At 38.0% G+C, this 24,212-nt stretch overlaps 1 protein-coding gene across 3 annotated transcripts in view; it reads right to left on the bottom strand.

The window, feature by feature from the left end:
• lrmda (leucine rich melanocyte differentiation associated) overlaps positions 1-24,212 on the bottom strand; it is a 257,601-nt gene that overhangs the window by 82,420 nt on the left and 150,969 nt on the right. For all 3 annotated transcript variants that reach the window (XM_028469150.1, XM_028469149.1, XM_028469151.1), the window contains 3 exons: positions 13,309-13,435; positions 11,164-11,303; positions 4,440-4,566 (listed from right to left, as the gene is read on the bottom strand). In XM_028469150.1, the coding sequence (XP_028324951.1) occupies positions 4,440-4,566; positions 11,164-11,303; positions 13,309-13,435 (394 nt within the window). The remainder of the gene's footprint in view (positions 1-4,439; positions 4,567-11,163; positions 11,304-13,308; positions 13,436-24,212) is intronic.

The raw sequence follows: 24,212 nt of genomic DNA, 5'->3' as shown, positions 1-24,212 counted from the left end.
TTGCACATTCATTGCTTTAAAGCAGCCTATGTTAGATTTGGATGCCTCCTTTCAGAGTAAACTCAAAATAAACAGCTGTCTGCTACGCGGTAAAACAGGTTAGTGTCTGTGGAGGATAAAACAGAACTGAAAAGATCCACTTGAGGACTTTCCTGGCCGTGTCACTGTCGATTCCCGTGAAGAACTGTTACCCTGTGTGCAAAGACTCATGGGATCCAGAAGCTGGCCCGAGCCACCCTGCATGGCCTGAGAAGTCTGCTTTTTATTACATGAAATAGGATGTGGAGAAAGAAAAAGTCAGATCCTGCAACCAGGCAAAATCTAAGTGACATCCAAGGAACATTTATACTCGCTGACGTAGTTACCACACTGTGCCTTGTGAAGGGGACTAAAGAGTTACCGTACTTCATTCACTTTGAAAGTCTCTTAAACATGTGGCAGGGAGAAACGTTATTCTACCAGTTTAATTTGCTATGCACGTTTTTGAAATCTCCTTGAGAAGTGAAAACAGAATGTGCTGTCACAATGTTTGGATAGACATGGCCAGTTTAACCCAAGAGTTCGACAGCATAATATGGGCTCTGCGGCCGGAGCGAAGGGAAGAGGAGGAACGGAGCCAAGAGGCACCACATGTATTTTCCAAAAGCAGCCCAACACAGTCCAAATGACTCTACGTGGTTTAACGCCACTTCATTCCATGACCTCCAAGTCCTCAAAGTGAATTATCACATTATGGCATTCCAACACGCCCAATTTCCCAAAATACAGCTAGAGGCTTTTCCATCCTGAACCTAAGCTTTGCGGTGTTGGGGATAAACATTTCAGTCTGCTCAGTTTGGAGTTTCCCACTCGACAATTAGTTATTTAACTATCTATTCATTTCATGTATTCATTGATTTACTTGCCTTTTATATTATACTGTATTTCGCAACACGTTTTGAAAATGAAAAAAATGCCACTGTCTACTGAGAAAACACAAAGAAACAAGTCAGAAGTTTTTGTCTTTGTCAAGAAAAAAAACAGTGTGAGACAAGACACACACAAAAAAATCCTTTTCTCAAGCAAATAAATATTTATTTAATACATGGTTGAAGGAGCAAAAAGTGCAACCTTATCCTGTTTGAAAATTCATTTTAATGATACAAAACAATTACTAAACAACAAATTAAACCAACTTTAATTACAAATCTTTTGAAATATACTTGAATGACAACATCGGTTCTGCTGGAGATTTCTTCCTGTTAAAATGGAGTTTTTCTCCCAACTGTAGCTGATGCATGTTCATGTGAATTATTAAGAATTTGATATTGATATGATAGCGCTTCAAGATGACTATTGTTGTAATTTCCTTTATATAAATAAAGTTGAATTGAACAAAAATCAGTCATTATATTTAAATTGAGTTGGAGCATTCATATCTAGTCATTAATCTATACATCTTTTATACTAAGATTGTTATCATTTAAGTTGAGAAGCACAGGAACCAATGACAAAGGCAGATAGTGGGGCACACCATTCGTTAATGTTCTGTATACATAATTAATAACGATATTTAGTAGTTTCAAAGGTGTGCTGCATTACCAAATTCGCTTTTGACCATTTTGAACCAAACAGAAAAAGCAATCTCTGTTTACTGAGTGATGTATTCTCCCTCCAAGGCAGCAGGGGGTGGTATAAAAACACGTTTTCTGATGTTTGATATTGTTCTCAGAAGTGTTTGAGATGCAAATGTCTGTTTTTATTTCTCATGCTATATTTTCTCATTGTTTTTCCTTAACTCTTGTGATTTTTGTCAGATATAACTGATGCACTATTTCAGCTATTCTATGTGACTCTAAAAAGTTCCATTCCTTCTTGATTTTTCCTCTCTGCTCTGAAACTCACATCACAACCTCTTGACTGTGCTCAGGATTTTCTATTTTTGATTTTTTTCTGCCAACCACTGCCCATTGACAGTCTGGTTATGATTAAGGCAACATGGAAAACAGAAAGAATGAATGCGAACTTATGGTGTTCACATTATGATGAAGACCATAACCGCTCCATCCGTAGCATGTGGCGGTCGCTCTGTGCCATGCCTTAATGGCGTGATTAAAAAGTGGTTAAGACTGTGGCCAAACCTCACAGAGAGTTCAGCACTGATTATTCCAAAGATGACACATTAAGTCTGATCATGAATGGTGTTGTCACAAAAGAAAGAAAAAAAAGAAAACATAAATCTGCTTTAATAGAGGAATAGAAAACAAAGTCAAATTATTACAAAAACAAAACAGCAGAATGATGTTGTTTTCAGGGTGTATTCTTTTCTCTGTACTAATTAAGACTCAAACAGTAATGAAAGCGACAGTGGGAGAGCTAATTACCTGCCATTATAATAAAGCTAATTGCAGACTCTGTACTATGAGCCACTGTGATGAACAACACCCTGCTGTACCAAACATAAAAGCAAACACAAATATCTAATTATGCCATCTTGTCCCGCCACGTTCCTGTTTCGCTACAGACGTTTCACTAATTGGTCGCCTGCACTATTGGTCATCTCACAATCACTCTGATGATGTGGACAATTAGAGCACGGAGGTCGTCACGGCTCATCGAGTCCAACGTAGTTGACAACTCATGTCTCATCTTGCTCAAAACAAATGTTAAAAAAATATTGGGGTGACATCTCAGATGCTGGAGGAGGACGGGCAGGAGGAGGAGGAGGAAGAGGAGGAGGAAGAGGAAGAGGAAGAGGAAGAGGAAGAGGAAGAGGAAGAGGAAGAGGAAGAGGAAGAGGAAGAAGAAGAAGAAGAAGAAGAAGAAGAAGAAGAAGAAGAAGAAGAAGAAGAAGAAGAAGAGGAAGAAGAAGAAGAGGAAGAAGAAGAGGAAGAAGAAAGACTCAGTCAAATGTTCATGATCAAGATAGAGGGAACACGCTGAAGATAATGTGTGCGACATTTGGCTGAAGCATTTTCTTCAAAGCTGTAACCTTTTACTTTGCATAAGGAATAAATAATTATATACAGAAGGTTCAAAGACACAGAAACACGCATCATGTCAACGGGAATCTGTGGTTATCTCTGCTTTCATCCATGGCTGTGGTGACAAAAGCAAACCTTTCCTCTTTACTTGACAACCAATGTAAATAAAAATCTTAAAAGGGACTCTTTCCTGCCAAGAGACATAAGTCCTTATTTTCTTTTTTCTATAAAGCAAATGAACAGTGTTCCCCCCCCCCCAACCCCCTTTTTCTCTATCAACCAATCAAAGCAGACTGAGGTTAAACTACTTTTTCTCCTGCTATTCGCATGAGGGATCAACATCAAAACACAGAATAATGAAACACAAAAAAAATCATCTTGGCTATATACATAAAACTCTTCCTCCCCCAACGCGGGCGGTCTCTTTTTCCTTCAAGCTCGGGTCTACCAGAGGCCTGGGAGCTTGAGGGGCTCTGCGCAGTATCTTTGCTGTTCCTAGCCCTGCACTTTTCCGGACCAAGCTTCCGAGATCTAACGGGATTGGGCAATGACAGGCTGTCTCGTAACTCCCGTTATTATCGCATCCCGCGAGAATTTGCTGCAGGACGATGGACGCTCCGAATAACACTCCGTATTCCTTTGTGGTTTGCTGTCTAATGTGGCCGTAATAATTTTAAAGTGTTTCCATAGCGCTTTTGCGATACATTTTATAATCGCAATGTCTGAAATTCCTCCTCATGAAAGTGTAAAAACTTATTTGCGACATTTGAGTGTTTTTTTCAAAATTCAGGTGTTTCCATTACAAGCTTTCCGCAGTTTTTATTGCGCGATTTAGATTTTGCGCATTTCAAAGGGTAATGGAAACCCAGTTATTGACTGAAATGCTTCTGATTCATAGCTTGTTTTCAATCAAGCTAACCTGAATCCCCTTTTACCTCCCATGCTACATGTCAAAGCCACTGAAATGTTGGACTAAGATGAGCCAAATGGTAATTACTTTACAATTATTTGAATAAACAATTTTTTCATACTGCCTTTAAGAAGAAAAACTGAGATAGAGTAAAAGCCCAGTGAGGTGATTGTATTGATGAACCTCACAAACTCTAATTAGTGACCTCAAAACAATTGAGCGAGGGATAAACCGCATAGGCGTGAGATAATTAAGCGATTCTGAGCAGAATGTACATGAGCTGTCACTCCAATCACCAGCCATGTCACACTCAGCGAAACAAGTACGAGTGGACAGCCGCCCGTCGTCTTTGATATGGGCTCATGCATACGGAATCAGGTCAGGCCGCGGTCACACACATTTACACACGCAGTTAGTTACAACACGGGTCGCGGGACCAAAGGCCTCTAAAAGGTAGACTGATGGTGAGGCATGCAGGGCAAAGAGGGATAAATGTCACAAACCTGGACTGTTGTTCATTAGTAACACAATAAACAAAAAAAAATTAAAAAAAAAGATGAACTTACAGCTTCAGACTTTGGTTTGACCACTTTCATGAATGCTCCTCGTGCCTGGGATTCCATGACTTCTTTTCTGGTTACTTTTCTGGTGTCTAGAAACTTCAGCTTTGGCAGCTTGTACAGAACAAAGTACCTATGGGCAAAAAGGAGAACAACTCAACTCTTACGACTTCTTCAATTCAGCTGCCTTAAGATAACCTCTATGTCAGAGGTTCTCAACCTTGGGGTTGCGAGGCACTGGGAGGGGGTCGCCAGGTGCCTTCAAGAAATTAAGAATATTTTTTGACCAATTGAATGCCATTTTTGCTTATTTTACCCTTTTTCTGCATTTATGCCAAAATTGCCATATTTTAACCTATTTTAATCACTTTTTCTTGCCATGTTTTTGCTACTTTTAATGTTTTTGCTACATTACTCCAATTTCGGCCACTTCATCAACATTCAATGCCCTTTCTCCACCATTTCAGCCCTTATAAACACTTACCACAACTATTCTCACCTAATGTCACATATGTTGACACTTTTTTACCTCTTTTCATGATAATTCATGCTTATTTTTTGCTAATTTAACCACATTCAAGATTTGTCATGCCCATTATTTGCCAGTTTAAACTAATTGTTCCTACTTTTTTTTCTGCCAGTTTTAAGCCAATGTTGACACTTTGAACCCTTACCATCACTTTTTTTTGTCCGTTTTTGGCCACTCTAATTTGCAACTTTTAACCAATTTCTGTAGTTTTTCAAAATCCCATTTCATCACCTTTTCCACAAATTTTGGTCACTTTTAACCCATTTTATTTCTGATTAAAACAAGGATTTACATCTTTAAGAAGACTATATAGTATGGCCAAAATAATAATAAAGTTCCTGGATAGCAGTGGATATTTTTCAGATAAATAAATGAATGTGGTTATCACAGATTCATAAAACAGTGAACCATAATTTGTCTGACTTTATGGATGCGCCCCAAAAAGTTTTCCCGTTTATTGCTCCTTGATTGCCTTGTCTCAGGTACAGTGTGGGGTCCCCAGTCTCTGGCACCTTTATTTTGTGGGTAGCGGGCTGAAAAGGTTGAGAACCACTGCTCTATAGACACAAACTGAGCATCTGAAGAACTATGTAAACCATAATAAACTAATCAAACTAACACCAACTCTAACATGTAAATGTACACATCAATAAAATAGAGAAAAAAAGCCATGTTCACAAATATTTAATAGTGATGCAGATTTAATGGTGATATTTTCTTGTATGTAATAACCTTCAAAGCTGATAAGGAAAAAAAAGTATGACATAAAAATAGCACAAAAGGAGATACAGGCTGTCTGCAAGAGCTGTCACTCTGGTAGCATCACAGATATCTCTCTAAGCTTTCAGACACACTCTGTCTTTCATTGGGAGGGAGAGAAACGTCAAAAGATAATGGCTGGAATACACAGATGACAACAGATCCTTTCATAGGGAGGCAGGGATAGAGGTACCAGGACGCCAGGGGCTGAGGCACAAGCCAAGGGACGTGCGTGCATCACCTAAGTGGAGGGTGAGAAAGGATGCTGGATACGGCCACAGACAAGACCTGTGTGCAAGAGCCGTGACAAATTGATGATGGCGATGGCGATGAGGGGAAATGGCAAAGCCTGCGTCAAGTTTTCAACACCTGGGGATAATAAGGAAGGAGGAGGGTGGATGCAAGGATCACATTTGACAAGTAGCAGGAAGTGTTGTAATGACGAAAATAGATTTCATGTTTGCCAATCTAGATTCTACATTCACGCAATTAAAAACTAACTGTATCACATCGTTCACAAAACCTACCATTACATCTACCCGAACGGGCTGCTCAAAATGCCCTAATAGAGATTGTTTTTAGATGAGTAAAGGCACTCCAGTCCAAGAGGCCCCCCAGTGTCCCTCCATGTAAAAGTACTTTGTTCAGGGCTTTCCAATGATGAATAGTGAAGATGCCCTTGGGAGACACGCAGAGAGGTTATTTTCCATAGGTAACCTACCATCACAGGGTCAGAGCAGATGACAAGGCTCTGTCAGCCAGTGAGGATATGAATGATTCAACTAAACCACAGAGGGAGGATAAGAAAGCAGAGCAGACAACGGGGTACAGTGGGAGGAGAGGGCTGGTAAATAGAAGAAAAAAGTGTCATTTCACAACTAAAACTCCAGTTATAGTTCACATAGTCATGCTTAACGTAATTTTAAACAGTTTTTAACCAACTCTTTTAGTCTAGCCTGTGTCTTTAAAAAGGCGTTAATTCAAAACATTTTGTAAATATACAATGTAACATATAATAGCATGTAGAATAAGCAAAAGGATTTCCTTATATAAAAGAAAAAACTCACCTTTAATAAAATAAAACAACACTTAAATTTTGCATATGCAAAAGTCGCTGAGCTACAATTGTCAACTCTTTGTACATTTTTTTTAATCAAATATTATTGAGCAATAAGGTTGATTAAATCTTCTTGTGGATAATCATAATAACAATGCTCACTGTTACAGTTGTTAGTGTACCTCCACCAAGGAGGTAATATTTCTATAGCCGTTAACCAATATCTATTTGTCTGTTTGTTATGGATTACGTCAAATGATTAAATTTTAACCAAAGGTAGACCTTATTCAATAGAAAACTCCATTCAATTTTAGAGGGGATCCAGAACATATAAAATCGAAAAATATCTCATTGGCAAAATTTCAAAAATTGTCATCTTGGTTCGTAATTGACCAATCTTTATGAATTTGACACAAGTAGAATGCTAAAACTCGTGGCAAGAAATCACTGCGGCAACGCTGCCACTGTGCGATAACTAGGAGGTGCAAAGTATTATGGTCTTATATATGGCTTATGTATCTTCTGTCTATTTTGTAGTTTTTGTTTGTATGATGCATTTACAAGTCTCAAAATCTAGTATCCATGATAATGATGACAAAGAATCGAGCATCATTATCAGTTTACCTCTTTCTAGTTGAAAATGTACCAATTTATCCAGTAGTACGGGTGCTTGGTCTTTTAGTAGTTCTCTGTAGAATGCTGTCTGGCACTGTAACATATCTGCATGATTAACATAATATTTGCGTGGTTGTAGCTGGTTTTGGTAATATATTTGGGTGTGTCAATGCACATTAATATTCATAATATATCAAACACAAGCACATTAATATATCTAACATAAGCATATTTCAATGAAGCACAAAAGTTGATCTGCTCCGCCCGACTCTGTATATGTGTATTTCTCCCGGGTAGAGTCAGAACTGCGCCCACTAGAGGTGAAACACAATAGCAGTGCAAAAAAAGTGCTAATTTTATGGAAAATGTAGCACCAGCTGACACGTTTTATTCCTGAATGTTTGTTTTGGTTAGGGGCCGAAGTGCGCCCACTGGAGGCCGCAGAAGTTTGGTGTGCTTCAGCAGCAGGGTCGGGTTTATGCTAATGATGGCTGATGGCAGAGGCGTGCAAAGCTGCTGCTTGGTAGCCTGGAAACCATCCTAATCTCCTTGTATTATTCAAACAGGCGTTTGAGTTCTGGTAGCTGAGTGGGATGGACAAACACGCGCAGAGTAACCAATCAAACGATGAGAAGACCTGACAACAATAGCGCAACAAGCGTCGTTCTTTTTCCCTAAACAGAGCCAGCAGACAAAAACAGCGTGTAGTACGGTACAGACTTAAGGCTTTAAAGCCTCTTCTTGTTGTGGTTTCAACAATATATCCAGATCTTTTAAAACAGAGCAGCCATGTTTGTTTTGATACTGCTTGGCCAGACTAGCTGCTTGGCGGAGCATGAGGCGAACTCTCACAAGACTTGCGCGAGATTTAGAAAATGGCCACTGAAACAGCGTTGCAAAAGTTGCCTAAAGTGTGGAAAACTTTCATTGATTGTAATAATATTTTTAGTGCGAAAGGGGTGCAGAATCATTTATGAACATGTTTAAGAGTAGAAGGCGGCCAGAAAGAGAGTAGTAGGCGATTCCGCTCGCCGCCTCTACTAGTGGACATCCCTGGTTATGTCGGATTGGTTTCTCTAGTACCCCACCGAGTTTCATCCACATTTTTCAAAAAAAATTGAGCTTCCCATACATTTGGACCTACTGTATCGCTATTAATCAGGATAGAAATTTCTTCCAAGCCTTTAAGTCTGAATGATGCTGGCAACATGATCAGGATCACTGATCCAGATAATTGCCAATATCTGAAAAAGAGGCTTGTTTTTAAAGATATTGTTTCAGACATTGTATGCAGTTAAACACAAGTCATATATTAATGCTCTTCTCCAAACAAAAAAAAGTTGAGTAAATAAGTAGCACAGCTGTAAGACAAAGCAACTTTTTAATCTTCCTTAAATAGAGATGAGACAAACTGCTAATTACTGGAACAATAAAGGTTAAAATGTTCTTTTACACATATTTGGTTTGAAAAAAAAGCAGGTTCAGTTCTAGATTATACCCTGTTTGTATCCTCTAAGTCAATGTATTGCATAACCAGCACCATATATAATTGAGAACATATAATGCTACAATGGTTACCAAATGTGTTGTATTGTAATTTTATTGCCACAAATGGCTGCTGTTAGAATCCTTAGCCTGTAAGATAGGACTAACATTTAACCTCCCTCCAGAGTACACACAACAGTGTAAATGAACACTATATTTCTATGTCACTGCACTAATTGGGGCACCAATGCAGCCCACCAGGGTATTCCATTGGAAAGAAGAAAAGCTCCTGAGGCGTTGGGCTGGGTATTTATTGCCCAAGGCCAGTGCTGTCACGACCTGCACATAGCCTAACCTTGTCAGACATGAAATCTGCATCACGCTCAAATTGATGTTTTACTATGTGACACATTATGAATATTACATTACAGGACTGTAGACGTTGTCAGTCAAAACAGAGCCGCTTTCCTCACCAGTAAGATAAGCATGCAAGCTGAGGGCGAGAAAGGAAGTGGGGGAGTAAAGAAGGGGAGGGAGAGAGAGAGCAAGGGGGAAAAAAAGAAAGACAAAGAGGGAGGAAAGATTATTCAAGAAAGGGAATGTTGGTAAATGATTAATAGGCAACACAGAGTCAGAAACAAGCACTTAGGGCTAAAACAGACAAAAGAGAGTATGCTTTTGGCCTTTTAATCGCTATTCATGTAAAGGACCCTGACAAATGGTGGTCATATTGCACGGCTCGAGGCCTACCTTGATGTTTAATGCATCATCTGCTCTGGTAAGGCAGGGTAGTAAACACTCATTTGTGGCGGTGACTAGTCACACATGAAATCCATTTTGCAAACTAGAGTGTAGAGGAGCTGGTTGACAAAGCTTTTAGAGTGATGTGGTTTGAATCCACAGTCTGCCTACGGAATGGAAGAGCTGCTTGTTAAAAACAGAGCTCCATCTCCAACCCTATTACTTAAAAAAAAGTCTCACTCCAAACAGTTCAGTATCAAAACTGTGACTCCACACATCAAAACACGTTGGACTGACTGGTTACCAATTCAGTCATCAAAAGTGAGTTTAATGTTAGGATTAAGTTAGTGTTTCTTATAATAACTGTGTCTGCTGGACAGGGTTTGGGTTACATTTATGTCTTTAATTATCCATGTTCAATTACAACTCAATTATGATTGCGTTGACGGGCATTTCCTCCAATTACAAATCTTATTTTCTCCCTGAAAGTCAATTACAAGTACATTCTCAATTACTGAGCCTTCAATAAATAAGCCCATAAAACGTAACCTTGTGTTAGCTTTCTGTTAGCATCTCTTATTATAATGGGTCAGGTTGACCCATGTTTTAAATCAGCTGTAAAATACACTAAAAAATATTTTCCATCATCTAATTTGTTTCACATCTCTTGGTTTCCTTGTTAGACTTCCTAATTAATGAAAAATATTCATATTAATATCTTTGTTGTGGGCGTCTGAGCCTTTTTTCTGTCAGTGTACTCCTAAATTTTAACAGGTAAATTTGATATGAAACACAGCTTTTACATTTGTTAGCTACATATGTGTAAGCAACTGAACTGTAACATGGTTCCCCTAGTTCTGCGTTTAATTAAATTGTAAATGACAGTTTTTATAGAATGTTAATGGCAAGTACAATGAAATGATCTCAGTTACAATTCAATTACGCTTACAACAGCAGCAGATTTTTTAAATAAAGACTATAATTATACTTACCTCATACTTGTAATTATTTACCAATTACGCAATAACAATTACATATATTTTTTGCATCATACAACATGAAGACAATTACAGAAAAAATGCTGACAGGTTACCATAGACAGTATTTACAAATGATATACATTATAAGTGTGTGTATGTGTGTGATATTATAAGAATTATAATAATGGTATTGTGCTATTAGAGGGTAAGGGGAGAAGATAATAACAAGTTAATAATAGAGAAATATGTGGGGGAAAGGAACGATATATATATACATACACATACAAAATAGATATAATAAAATTGAGACAAGAGAGGGAAAAAAAATATTTATATATAAAAAAATAAACCTGCGCCCAGGTGAACTGTGGGGGCCAGGCCGGAATCCAGCAAACACTGGGGGGTCTGAGGGGGACCCCAATTACAATTACAATTGACCCCAATCCTGCAGCTGGATACAAAGCCAGAAATGTGATGTGACAGTAGTTCTTTTTTCTTCATCTGTAATATTTTATCCAAATTATTCAAATGAGACACCAAAGTTGTATCCCTACAGTTACGAACCTGTATCTCTGATAGTCGTCTTCATCCTTATCCGGGCTGACCAGCTGGTTGGGGCACGCCTCATTTCCCAGCAGGCTTAGGTACTCAAGTGACGGGGTCACATCAGCCAAGTGTTCCAGCAGAGCCTCGATATCAGTCAGGTGTCAAAGGGCGGAAGTCAAGGACCTAGCACTGTTAATTACATTAGCATTTACTACCCAACACCAACACCCCCCACCCCCTCCTCCCAAGGCCTGTCTGCACTAAAACATGTCACTGTTAAATTTACAGAGGTGCTCAAAGCATCTAGTCAGTAGCTTTGTAAGGCCCGGGCAGACGTAGGGGCAATTTAAGGTGCAGGCTTTTTGGCACTGGTGACACGATTTGGCTGCAGCTCTCGCTCTTTCTCTCCCATAGCTTTCATTTCCTAGGTGGCCGGGTGGGTGCAGAATGGTGACAACATGATGGATGCCCAGTGGTTCAAACAGGCTGGGCTTCTCAGAGCTGTGCTGTGGAAAACTTTTGGGGAATACGTGGAAGGGAAAAAAAAACAAACAGCCCCTAAGCAGGCACATTCATCACTAATACATTCGCTTGGAAAATTGAGCCCCAAAGTGTCAAAATACAACTGCACTAATGCAGCACTCCAGCTTTTTAAAATGGCACCGTGCCACGACAGGATGTACATAATTGGCCTATTAGCATGAGCCGACCACTTCACAACCAAACTCAGCACACAGTCCCAGATGCACACTTCAAGGAGTCCCAGTTTTAATGTTGACTCTGAAAGTGTGTGAGTGTGTGTGTGTGTGAGAGAGAGATAAAGAAGAAAGCATGAGGATCATTACCCTGTAGGATTGGCATAACCAGACTAGAAACAAGACATGTGGCTAAACCTAATCTGAAGTTTAAAGTGTAAGTTCATACAAACAGCCTCACAACATGTTTTAGCTGTCCCAAATTTGGCTTGACACTACAGAACTTTGGTTCTAACATTTTTAATTTTTTTTTTTACACTGGGTGGCAAGCATGGCACACAATTGTTATGATCACCAAGCACAAATGTGTCAACACTGAAGCCTATTTGCAGAGGTGAAAGTCACTGATAACAAGCATTCTCGTTACTTTAATGGGTACTTGTACTTTATTGAGCATATTTCTAGTAAAAATCAGTCATTTTACTTGTACTGAAGTACGTTTTTAAAAGAAGTAAAGTAATTAGTTACATTTCTACACCCAGCAGTTATTGAATAAATTATATTTTTTTGTTTTTAAATGATCAACGGACATTGTGAAACTACAAAAGATTAAATGACCAGACAACAATCAAATGCATCACATCGTAGCAGACCAATCAGAATAAACGTAATGCACGGCACAGCATTAAATTATTATTATTATTTTCTCAGTTTTAGAGTTCATAAATGTAGCTATACTTAGAGCCTAATAATGTATTTAATTTGAATTCGATGAATTAGTGTTATTTTATTTCATACAGATGGCTTTGTGGAAAAAAAAAAAGATGTTTCAATTGTGCAACATTTCATCTATTTCTTTTTAAGTTTATACATGAGATGTTTACTGCATGCAAGGGAACCATGGCAAGATGTATTACCAAAATAAATGTGGGGGGTGAAAGTAACTAATAACTTTTACTTTGAGTACTATTTAATTGAGCTTCTTTTTACTTGTAGTTCAGTAATTTATGCATGACTTACTTGTACTTGATTAGTATATATATCAGTACTCTTTCTTTTTTTTTACTTAATTTTTCAATTGCCTGAATAGATTTACTGAAAGAGGTTTTTTTTTTTTTTAAAGTTACATTAAAGTTATGCCATATATAAACTGTATAAACCATGTAAAAAAAAGGGATAGGGTTAAAAATAAATGTTAATTTAAGGCAAATAATGTGTGATTTAAAACTTAAAAGATAAGATACATAAAAAACTAAAACTAGACCATGTCTGCTGTGCTGACTGTAAAATGTGTTTCCACTAGAGGTCCCTGTGGTTCAAAATCTCTTCCCTGCAGATCTCTAACTTCTAATTTCTCCCACTCTCCTTCCCAACGCATGGTCAAATACTTTGAAGACAGTGTATGTATACAGCAGATTGAATCTAAAATGGGAAAGTGATTACAGTAATGATTTCCTTCAAAGGATATTTGGTTCTTATTGAGCATCAGGGTGTGAAGGTAGGGCAGCCTCGGCAACTGGAGGTCATTTTCAAGCAGATTGTTGTCAACGATCAGCTCTTCCAGCTCGGTGAACATTTTGAGGCCCGCCAGTGACCTGCAATGATATGAAAGCAAAAAATACGGTTATGGCTCTAAATCTGGTCAGCCTTTATTGTGGAGGAATACATTTCCAGGCATTCTTTCATGGGCTTGGAGAGCATTTGGGTCTGGGCCTGTCAACGAAGTGAATGACAAGAATTAGTGGTGCTGAGCTCCCCTGGCATGGTGAGGCATCCTTCAGTGGCTGGCAGGATGAGGGATGGGGGTCACTTGTGAGTAGCCAGGATTCAAAACAAAAGGCTTCAGAAATGCGGCGGGCAGGATGAATTTGTCAATGTCTTGTGCCTTGAGGCGCCCAGTTTTGCCTGACCCTAACCCTCCATTCCCAAGACAAATCACTCTGTCACAGTTCACCTTCACTCCCCAGACACAAATTTAACTTGTCATCCATCATTTTCACAGAGGAACCGGGATACACTCGCAATCACACATGGAATGAAGGCTAAACTTTTTCCCCCCACTGTGCCACCATCAGGGTCAGTGTTAGGATTTCAAACATCAAAGGCAATTTTTACCTCTTTTGAAGGAAGCATTTTTCCCATTCTGCCTCATTTTTAGTGCAAAAAGAGGTGAAGGGTCATTTCAACTCTTTTGCTCTCTGCCCCACACGCACACATATACACATTCACACAGACATGAAGAATGACAGAGGGCTGTGTTAGAAGTAATGGTAGGGTCTGGTAAAGTTCAAGTCATGGAAGCCACACAAAGACAATGTGAGCCGTCTAATCCATTACACTGTCAGCATGTTCGAGTGTCCTCTGAGACGGCGCATGGTGCACTGCTCAATAAATCCACTACATTGATTTTGATTAAAGGTGATATTACATCTTTATATTTTCAATCACAGGAAGTCCCAGTAACACATCAAATAACCTCATCTTTAGCATCTTGTTTATTTTTGCAATATTTGTACATTGTTGTGTGTGTGTGCAAATAAACCCTCAACATGTATATTCATATTTCTATAAGTAGAAGGTTTGTTTGAAAAAACTCACTTATTTACAGTATATCATCATTTGGATCAATGCAATTCTCCAAAGTACTTTTGATATATTGGTTGTTTGTTAGGTAGTATTTACTTCATTGATGTTCTGGAGCAGGTAGAAGCATATCAAATCAATGTGACCACTTGACTTAGCAGTAATGTAGCAACAATTAGCCAGGAGCTAATCCATAACAGTGAAGATTCATTCAGCATTTTTAGTTAGGCTAGCAATAATATTCCTTCAGATAAGGAGACCATAGGTCTGGTTTTACCCAGACATGCCCACTTTTTACATCCTGTCCGGGCCATCCCGTTGGATCCGTATGGCGGATAACACGCTACTTTAAATTACTGTAACTCCGCTAATATTTGCTTTAACCGATAAATTCCACTAGTTTCTGAAAGCTAAGGTGTTGCTCTTTACAATTTGCTTTGACGAAATTGTCACACATGGAGCAGAGATAAGAAAGAGAAGGACTAAAGGGAGATGAAAAAAATGGTTGATTTGATTGAAAAATATCAGCAGGAAGAGCCTCCACCAAATTGCGCGATGTAAAATCGTTATCTATGTTATATTGCCTTTGAAACGATTTATAACATGACTATGTTCCGATAAATGTAGAAATTACCGGAAAAGGGGGTCCCGAATCGAATTGTGCAAGGCATAATCGTAATCTACGTTGAATTCCCTTGAAATGATGTATCACACGACTATGTTCCCATAAATTTGAAAATTACCGGAAATGGGGGGGTTATCCCCCGGGCCCCATTTTTAAAAAAAGGGCTCTGAGCGTCTCATCATATTCATTCAGTATTCAAACCAAACTGCATTCCATTCTAACGAGAACCAACGGAGGAGTAGTCATTTGGAAAATCCTGGCGCCCCCGTGACACGTACTGGGGTAATGGGCCCCATTTATATATTGGTATGTGCCAATGATTGGGTACCGCCAACCATCGTAATATTTGACTCACAAATAAATGAGAAATCGACTTTCCCCTTGGGGCCCCAAATCAAAAATCTGGGCTCTGAGCATGGATGTGTACACATCCATAGATCATAGCTACCAAATTTCAGGCCGATCTGTTCACAAATAACAGAGGAGTAGCGATTTTAACTAGTGTACACAACAACAAGAACAACAAAGTGAGTGGTGTTTTAAGTCCGGAAGCCCGGTGTCACGGTCTGAGTTTACCTTACAATCTCAGTATGTGACTGCTACGTACTGAGATGTACCCATGCTGGAACTGCCATGCGCAATGTCATACAGAGATTGCTGTACTGATTCAAAAAAAAAAAGATCATCATGATCAGATTGCTAATTCATAAAATACAACAGCTTATTATTGTAAAGTTACATTAGGTTAACTGCAATGTATATTACAATCATGTTTTTTTGGAAAATAAACTATTCCTATTCACTGGTGATGCTTGCCCTACACCATGAAGAAGATTAACCTGCCTATCCTTTCTTTGTAGCGTTGGAACGTCTCCAACTCCAAGAGAAGGAGCCATTCAGCACTCGTCAAATAACAGTAGCTTTGAACATTAACTTTGAAATTAAATGAACAATCTCAGCAAGGCGGAAGTAGCAAAATCACAGCGATCCGGCACCGGCCTAAGAACATAAAATCACTCTTTGCTTGATAATATTGTAAACAAAAAAGTAAAGCATCAATAAGTCTTTGCGTTTGTGAGAAAGGTAAAAAAACACACTAGAAGCCCTTTTCCTTCCACATTTTTACATTTTTTATTGAGCCAGTTAAATCTTTGATAATGTGCAGTCAGGCACAATCCCGCATGAAAATGGTTTTAATTTATTTTCTGTAAGCACAAGCTGTTAAAGCAATGCCACCTGTGCATGTGTGAGCGTATGTCTCTGTGTGTGTGCGTGTGTAATATTGGCTGCAGTCCTATGGGTTATGTTATTAGCTGCTCGGTTAAAGTGAGCCGCATGCCACAGGAGGGAGCCTTATTAATTGTTGTTTTCATGTCACCACCACTGCGAGCTCTGGCTGATTTAATCAGTTAAATTCACAGCCAAGGGAAAGCAACTGAGTCCCATCTAAGCTTTAGCTTCAGAGCAAAGGAATGAACTTCTAATACTCTCCAGCTTTTTTTTTTTTTTTTTTTGTGCTCCTTCTGCAAACTTCCAGAGCTGGTTTCATTACTTTTTATAAGCGTTCTTGTTTGAATGTGTTACTTTGGAAAACTAACAAAGTCTAAAGCCCTGCAGTAAAAGTTTTCCCCCCTGAAGAATAAACGAGCTTAGGCTTTTAACCAAACTAATGACGGTAATTGGCTCAAGTCCCAATGTTGTTAAGAAGGGTTTGTAAAGGACACACAGGGAAAAACAATTCGCCCCACATTTATATTGTAAACCTAAATTAAATCACAGCTGTTATAAATGTTAACACAAACTTTATTTGATCGCACTCTTTTCGAATGTGCAGATGATCGAGGTGAGGAAAAAATATTTACTGTTGTACTTTAAATTTTACGACAACAGTAAATGTCACTTCCCTGTAAATCCTACTAATTTCTTCTGTTACACATAAAAAGGACAACTATTTAGATTGTTATCTATCAAAAAGTAATTTGTGCTGGTCCTTGACTTTATTATGGTTTTCCTTTGTGTCAGGATGGTTGATTGAGGCAGTTACACACCCTTAAAACTTTAATAACACAAGGCTAAACACTGGGTAGGTCAAGCTAACTAATATGTATAGAGTATAATATAGAGCAATGGTTCTCAAACTTTTTTTGGATCAAGTACCCCCTTTCTCTTACTTATGAATCCAAGTACCCCCTTTGTCTGACATTTTCTTCAGTATTCTGTGAAAAAAAACCCACTATAGAGTGTAATGAAGGAATGAATGAGTGATAACACACATTTTAAAGAATCTCATTTTGTAAATAAGTTGAATGAAACAGTATTTAGAGATTTATTTCTATAATTTAATCATTTCCTGTCATCTCCCACCAATAATGACTCTTGCATTATTGGTTCATGTTCTAATCAAGATCATTTCTATCATCATTTTGTGTATTTTTGTGTCATTTTGTGTATGAGGTTGTTTTTTGTCATTTTTTAAAAATTATTCAGTATATTTTCCTTTTATTTTGTGTGTTTTTGTTGTTTTTGTGTGTTGTTGGTGTTATTTAATCTATTCTCTTTCTGTGTGTCGTCTTGTATGTTTCTCTGTTATTTTGTAGTGATCGTGTGTATTTATATATGTATATCTTAGTGCATGTGTTTTTAGTCTCATTTTGGAGAGTTTGTTATTTTTTGTCTGTTCTTTTTATTATTCAGTACATTTTTCTCTTGTTTTGTGAGTTGCTGGTAATATTAAGTGTGATTATTATTTTAAACCCCCCCACCCTCTCACTCTCTCTCTCTCCATCTCTGTAATGCCATCGCGTACCCCCATTTGAGAAACACTGACATAGAGATTATGAAGTATAATCACCAAGTACATACGTATGTGTCAACACTGAAGCCTATTTGCAGAGGTGAAAGTAACTGATTAAAAGTACTTACGTTACTGTAATTGAGTTTATTTTATGGCTACTTGTACTTTTTTGAGTACATTTCTAAATCAGTCATTTTACTTGTACTTAAGTACATTTTTAAAATAAGTAAAGTAATTTGTTACATTTCTACACCCAACCGTTACTGAGTAATTTATTGTTTTTTGTTTTAAAACGATCAACAGACATTGTGAAACTAGAAAAAATGTAATGACCAGACAACAATCAAATGCATCACATCATAGCCGACCAAACAGATTAAACGTAATGCATGCACCGCATCAAAACACCATTAAACACCGGTTATTTTCTCAGTTTTAGAGTTTATAAATTTAGCTATACTTAAAGCCTGAGAATTTTAGGCAGTGGCTATTCGTACGGTTACCGTATCAATATATATTCTATCCGTACGCAGCGCCCCTGATTGGCCAGTTTAGGTCACATGATAGGTCAGTCATTGGCAAGTTTAGGTCACGTGACTAAGACTAACCCTAACCCTAAATATTGTTTTGCGATATAGGGCTATAACCTAACCCTATCCTAAACCTGACGCTACTGTACGTACTTGTACTTCGGTAAACGTACCAATAGCACCGAGGGTTGTCCGTACGGCAACTGTACAAATAGACACTTTCTTTTTTTTTTACATTGATTTCATTGGTGTTTATTTATTTAAGAAAAAATTATTAATTTTGACAAACTTATTTTATACAGATGCCTTTACGGAAAATAAACTAAGTTCCAATTGTGCAAGATTTCCTATATATATAAGATGTTTTCTGTATGCAAGGGAACTGTAGCAAAATGTATTGCCAAAAATAAACATGGGGGGTGACAGTAACTAGTAACTCTTACTTTGAGTAATATTAAATTGAGCTACTTTTTACCTTTACTTGAGTATTTTATGTATGACTTACTTGTAATTGAGTACAATTTCAATCAAGTAACAGTACTTCTACTTGAGTAGGATATATCAGTACTCTTTACACCTCTGAATATGGAGATAATCAAGTAAAATAGTAGTTTTAATATAGAAAAAGCCAAATGGAGAGAAGCTTTTAACCATCTCTACATAGAACCATCTTACAGACAAAAACACATTAAAAACAACAAGATATTTGGCTCACGAGGCATTATCTCTGCACGTGATGGGAAACATTTCTATTAACGTGTGCCTGACTGGCCTTTTTATACATCTACCTAGTGAGGGACGCTAGGCGAGAGCTTTAACGAGGTGAAGCGATGAATCCTCTGCTTGTTAAGATAATTATGATCAGCCTCATTGTCAGAGCTAATACTTCACATGCGCTGTCTTTACGCTTTGACTACCACTTAGCCTGTGTAAGCCCACCATCATACATCACACAGCTCCCAACACATCAGTGTGTGTGTGTGTGTGTGAGTGCGTGCTGTGGAGCTTGTATAAGTAGTGCATGTATGTGTTGAAGCCTCCATTATCCGCAGATATCCAGTCTGCTGAACACACCGCAGAGATGGAGTAATATTCAGCATGGGCATATAAACTCAGCACTATGGGAGAAGGAAGGGGGGGGGGGGATGAGAGATACCAGACAAGGGCACAGGGGAGGAGATGTTGACCCAGAGAGCGGCTCTGCCAGATCGATTCTCTAATACTGACGCAGACATCGTGATTGATAAACCACTGCTGACAACAGAGGGAAGAAAACTCTCTACCGTTATTGGCTAAAATGTCACTCACTGCTGCCAATGATGTGCACGAGTGTCATGTCGGATCTCCGCAGGCAAAGCCTTAAAAAAAGTGAAGAATAGAGTCAATACTTATTTACCTTCACTATACATTTCCTGTTTTGGCTTGTTGCTTTTGATTTGAGGTGAAATGTGGATTTTGTGCAAACCATACCTTAAAGCGTTATCACAATCATTTTCATTCCACCAATTTTTTAAAATGTGAAAAACACATGTAGAGCAAATTACCTGTTCTCACCATAACTTAGCTGTAATACACCTATCTGTGAAGCTTTATAATAATGAACTACAAGCATTAAGGCAGCTAAAGGGACCTACTACTGTCTTTAAAAGTTTGGCCCGAATGGTTCCAATTGAACTGGCTAGAAGATCTGTGCTGAAAAAAGGTCTTACATCCACCAATAATCATTTTTATTGCCTTTGATGAGCTTTATCTACAGTTAATGAGAACTAAACCCTAAACCCTTTTTTTGCTTCTGAAAACAAATGCCTTTGGGTATGAAGTAGGGGTGTGTATTGCCTGGCACCTGGCAATACGATTCATATCCAGATACATAGGCCACGATACGATACGATATATCCCAATATTAAAGTATAAGGCGATTATTGCAATTTTTTTTTTTTAATATATAACTTAAGAAACAACTAATCTGTAAATGTGTACACCTCCTCCCTGGTTAAATAAAGGTAAAAAAAAAATAAATAAATAAAAAAATAATTTTAAAAAAATCAATATGGATGCATTTTTACTCAATCCGAGAACTGCGCAACGTAATATCGCAATATATCGCCAAATCGATTTTTTTCCAACATGTAACAGTATGAAGTAGTATTGTTGATTGATCTTTTTCCAATTCTTCTTGACATTTTATTCGAAGTATTTCAATTTGCCTTATTTTGTTCGAAGAATGTTAAAGGGACTGCCCTCTATGGGTTGAAACCCAACTATTACAAATATTACTATTGGCTGAGAATGGTGGTTTGTGACATTTTGGTGGCTTCATACTGTTGGCCCCGCCCCTCCTATAAAAACTAGCACCCGTGGGCTCCACAATCTGTGGTGAGTAGGTTGGATTGAGATAATTGTGAATAAAGAGGTATAGTGAGTATTTAGGAGGTAGATACCATAGCACAGATTGTTCTTTGGAGATGGCGTGTCTTAACTGCTCCAGGAGCTCCGCCCATAAAGGCATTTTTTGAATTTCAAGCCTAGACGCACGTCAGCCAAAACCTTGGGGTTTAGTTACTCCTTAAAAGAGCCAGGGGGCCGCCATGTTGAATGTAACACAAAGAGTCATGGGTTGATGAGATCATCTGGTCATGCTTCAATAATATAGAACTTTTTAACAACTTTCTAAAAAAACATTTTAACTATTTAAAAAGCAATTGGAAGCAACCAACCTGCACATTGATTAAGTCTCTTCTTTAAGTGTATGGTCCCTCCTAAAGATCTTTAAAACAAGGTAGAACAACTACAAGACTTAAGTAAAATTATGCATAGGATCCCAAACGCGATTTAGGATCATAGGTTTAAAGAAACGGGTAAAAAACCAACTTAGACCTTCATAGATGCATTCTTCAGTTCACAAAGTCGCAGCCTTCTTAAAGGTTAAAGTACAAAAGCTATGCACTGCTATTCTACACACAGAACCAGAGCTGTAGAGTGACAGGCTCACTAACATCCTGCTCAGAGGCCACTAGATAAATGTTTGATGAATTGACCAATACCGAGGCCGAGATGGCCTTCATATGTGCATAATGGACTATTCAAGGCACACCTCGGATTGCCTGCCAGGATAAGGTGCTGTAATGGATGGCAAAAGGAACTGGACCTGAAACAACCGGCATGTGAACTGGTTTTAATAAACTTAATAAGAAAAGGTTAGCAGAGGAGAGTTGGCAAGGGTTGGGTGGCAATTTCAACTTTACTGTTCAAGAAATATTCTAATGTTCTTGCTTCTACTAAAATTGCAATATATGCTGAAGGTAGGTCCATATTATTCTTTAAGCTAAAGCTTTCTAAAATCAAAAACAAAACAAAAAAATAGTCAGATTAAACATTTCCGTACGTATAATAAAGAGAGATAAATGCTATTTTAAGCTAAAAGTCTTCAAATAGTGCATTGTGAGCAGAATGTGTTTGGACTTTAATGATTATATCAAACAAAATCAAAAAGGAAAGTTAGTGGGGGTACCTTTTCTTTCAAAATAAAAGTAGTAAACCATACCTTGTTCTTATAAAACAGAAAACAGATGTTCATAAAAACAAATAACCCAAGCTAAACGTAATGAAGTACTATGTATTATGTTACTTTAATGTTCAGACCTTAGCTGGGTGAGGGAAAGCTTTGTGGATATTGAATTATTTTTTTGTGATTGTTATGTATTTTCTGTATTTCCCTTTGTTGTTGTTCGAACTGTAAAGTGTCTGAGTTTTGAAACGTGCTTAAAATAAAATAATAATTCACTATTATTCTATCACAATTGTTAGCACTGTAACTTCACATCTATCTATCTATCTATCGATCTATCCAGTAGTTACTGTATTGAGAAAAACATGTGTCTACCTGAACACATTGATGTTTTTTTAGAACCCACCCTTTGACTGCATTTGGGTAAAAAAAAAAAAAAGTGTGATTAATTTTCTTTCAGTTCTCTTTAGTAGTGCTTACAAATGAACTTAGATATTAAATTGTCATAGTTTTGCGATCACTTGCTCGATCCATCGTGTCACCGCACGACTGAGAGCACAGAGTTCTTTGTACTGTTAGAAAATGTGTAAAAAGCACAGCATGAAAAACCTTTCAGCTCTATGACAGAATTGGGAATAAATATGTAACCTATTAATATGCTAAGACTCCATTAGTTCAGCACAGCTGTATTTCATCACTCCAACACACTGCAATAAAAAAAAGCCCCTGAAACACAAATAAACATCTAAAAATACAGCATCAAAACGCTATCAGGATTAGCTCGTAATAAATAAAGATGGCATTATCTGTAAAGCAAATGATTGCCCCGCAACCCCCCTGAGCCCCCCGATATCCCTCGTACCACCTCCACACATCTGCTGATCAGGTCGGTTCCAGCGTTTTCCCCCTGCAGCTACACTTTATGGCCTATCCGTGTCTCTCAACTAGCATCTGTGATGGCGATGGTAAATTAGACTATCATTATCAGTCTCTGTCTACCCCACAGCTCAGCCCTTTCTCACCCCCTGTCTCGCTTTACTTGTAGACACTCACCCCTCACTGTGGCAGTCCTCGCCCGGCACTGCCAGGCCCCAGGTGGCAGTCATTTAAAGATCACACATAGCTTTCCACAGAATTCACATCAATTCACACGTGGAAAAGGGGATTACATGTCCCCCTACCACCCCCACCCCCTCCCAGGCAGCAACAAATTACTATTAATGGCAATGCAAATCATTAGAGTACCGTACATTTGATGCCACTAGCAAATCTGTCTTTATACACCATCACTCATAATCTGTTTTAAAAACTTGTTCCAAAGATGTCAATAATGAAGCTTTACAACAGGATACGTCATGAAATTTTATATTCAATATAATAGATTTATACAATTAAATATATATAAATCTATAAAATGTCTTTTGTTGATGAAGGATTCTAAATGTACCACTCTACATGACACCTACTTTTAGTGACTGATAATAGCCGTGTGGATCCCACAGTGTCAGTTATAGACTACCCCCGTGCATATTCCTGCTGAGTGTGTGAGGTTAATATTCTCTTTTGATGTAATTAACACTGGTGAGTACGCAGTCTCCTGTGAATGAACAGTATGAGACTAATTCTGTCAGCTGGCACTACACACGCACATGTACGAACCCGGGGGACGAAAAATAGAAAAATCAAAGGCAGTGTACTGTAGGTCAATATCAGAGGTGAAAGTAACGAATTACAAGTACTCACGTTATGGATACTAGTAGGCTACTTTTTTAATCAAATGCGTCACTTCATAGCCTACCAATCAGATTAAATGTTCATAAATGTAGCAATATTTACAGCCTGATCATTTTTTTTTTTTTATTTTGAATTTAATTTTATTTTAAAAATAATTGTACATTTTGATAAACATTTTATTTCATGCAAATGCCTTTGTGGAAATAAAAGTGCAAGATCTGGTCTTTTCCTTTTTAAGTACACGAGATGTTTACTGTGTGTAATATTTATTACCAAAAATAAACGTGGGGGGTGAAAGTAATTAGTGACTTTTACTTTGAAGGCTGTTTAATTGAGCTACTTTTTACTTGTACTTGAGTATTTTATGTATGATGTACTTGTACTTACAGTAAGTACAATTTCAATCAAGTAACAGTACTTTGACTTGAGTAGGATATATTAGTACTCTTTACACCTCTGGTCAATATCAGCTTTGACCTCATAAGCCTGGTTTGACCCCAGTTTGGTACTGAAGGAGAAGCTCAAACACAGGGATATTCAAGGATCCCAGTGAGAAAACAAACACCTTACCCACTGCAGAAAAGCTTGTCATCTCAGT

Source organism: Gouania willdenowi, chromosome 15 (assembly GCF_900634775.1).
Source record: "Gouania willdenowi chromosome 15, fGouWil2.1, whole genome shotgun sequence".
NCBI classification, from domain to species: domain Eukaryota; kingdom Metazoa; phylum Chordata; class Actinopteri; order Blenniiformes; family Gobiesocidae; genus Gouania; species Gouania willdenowi.
The sequence above is the reverse complement of the archived record's forward strand: the minus strand, read 5'-3'. Positions and strand labels throughout refer to the sequence as shown.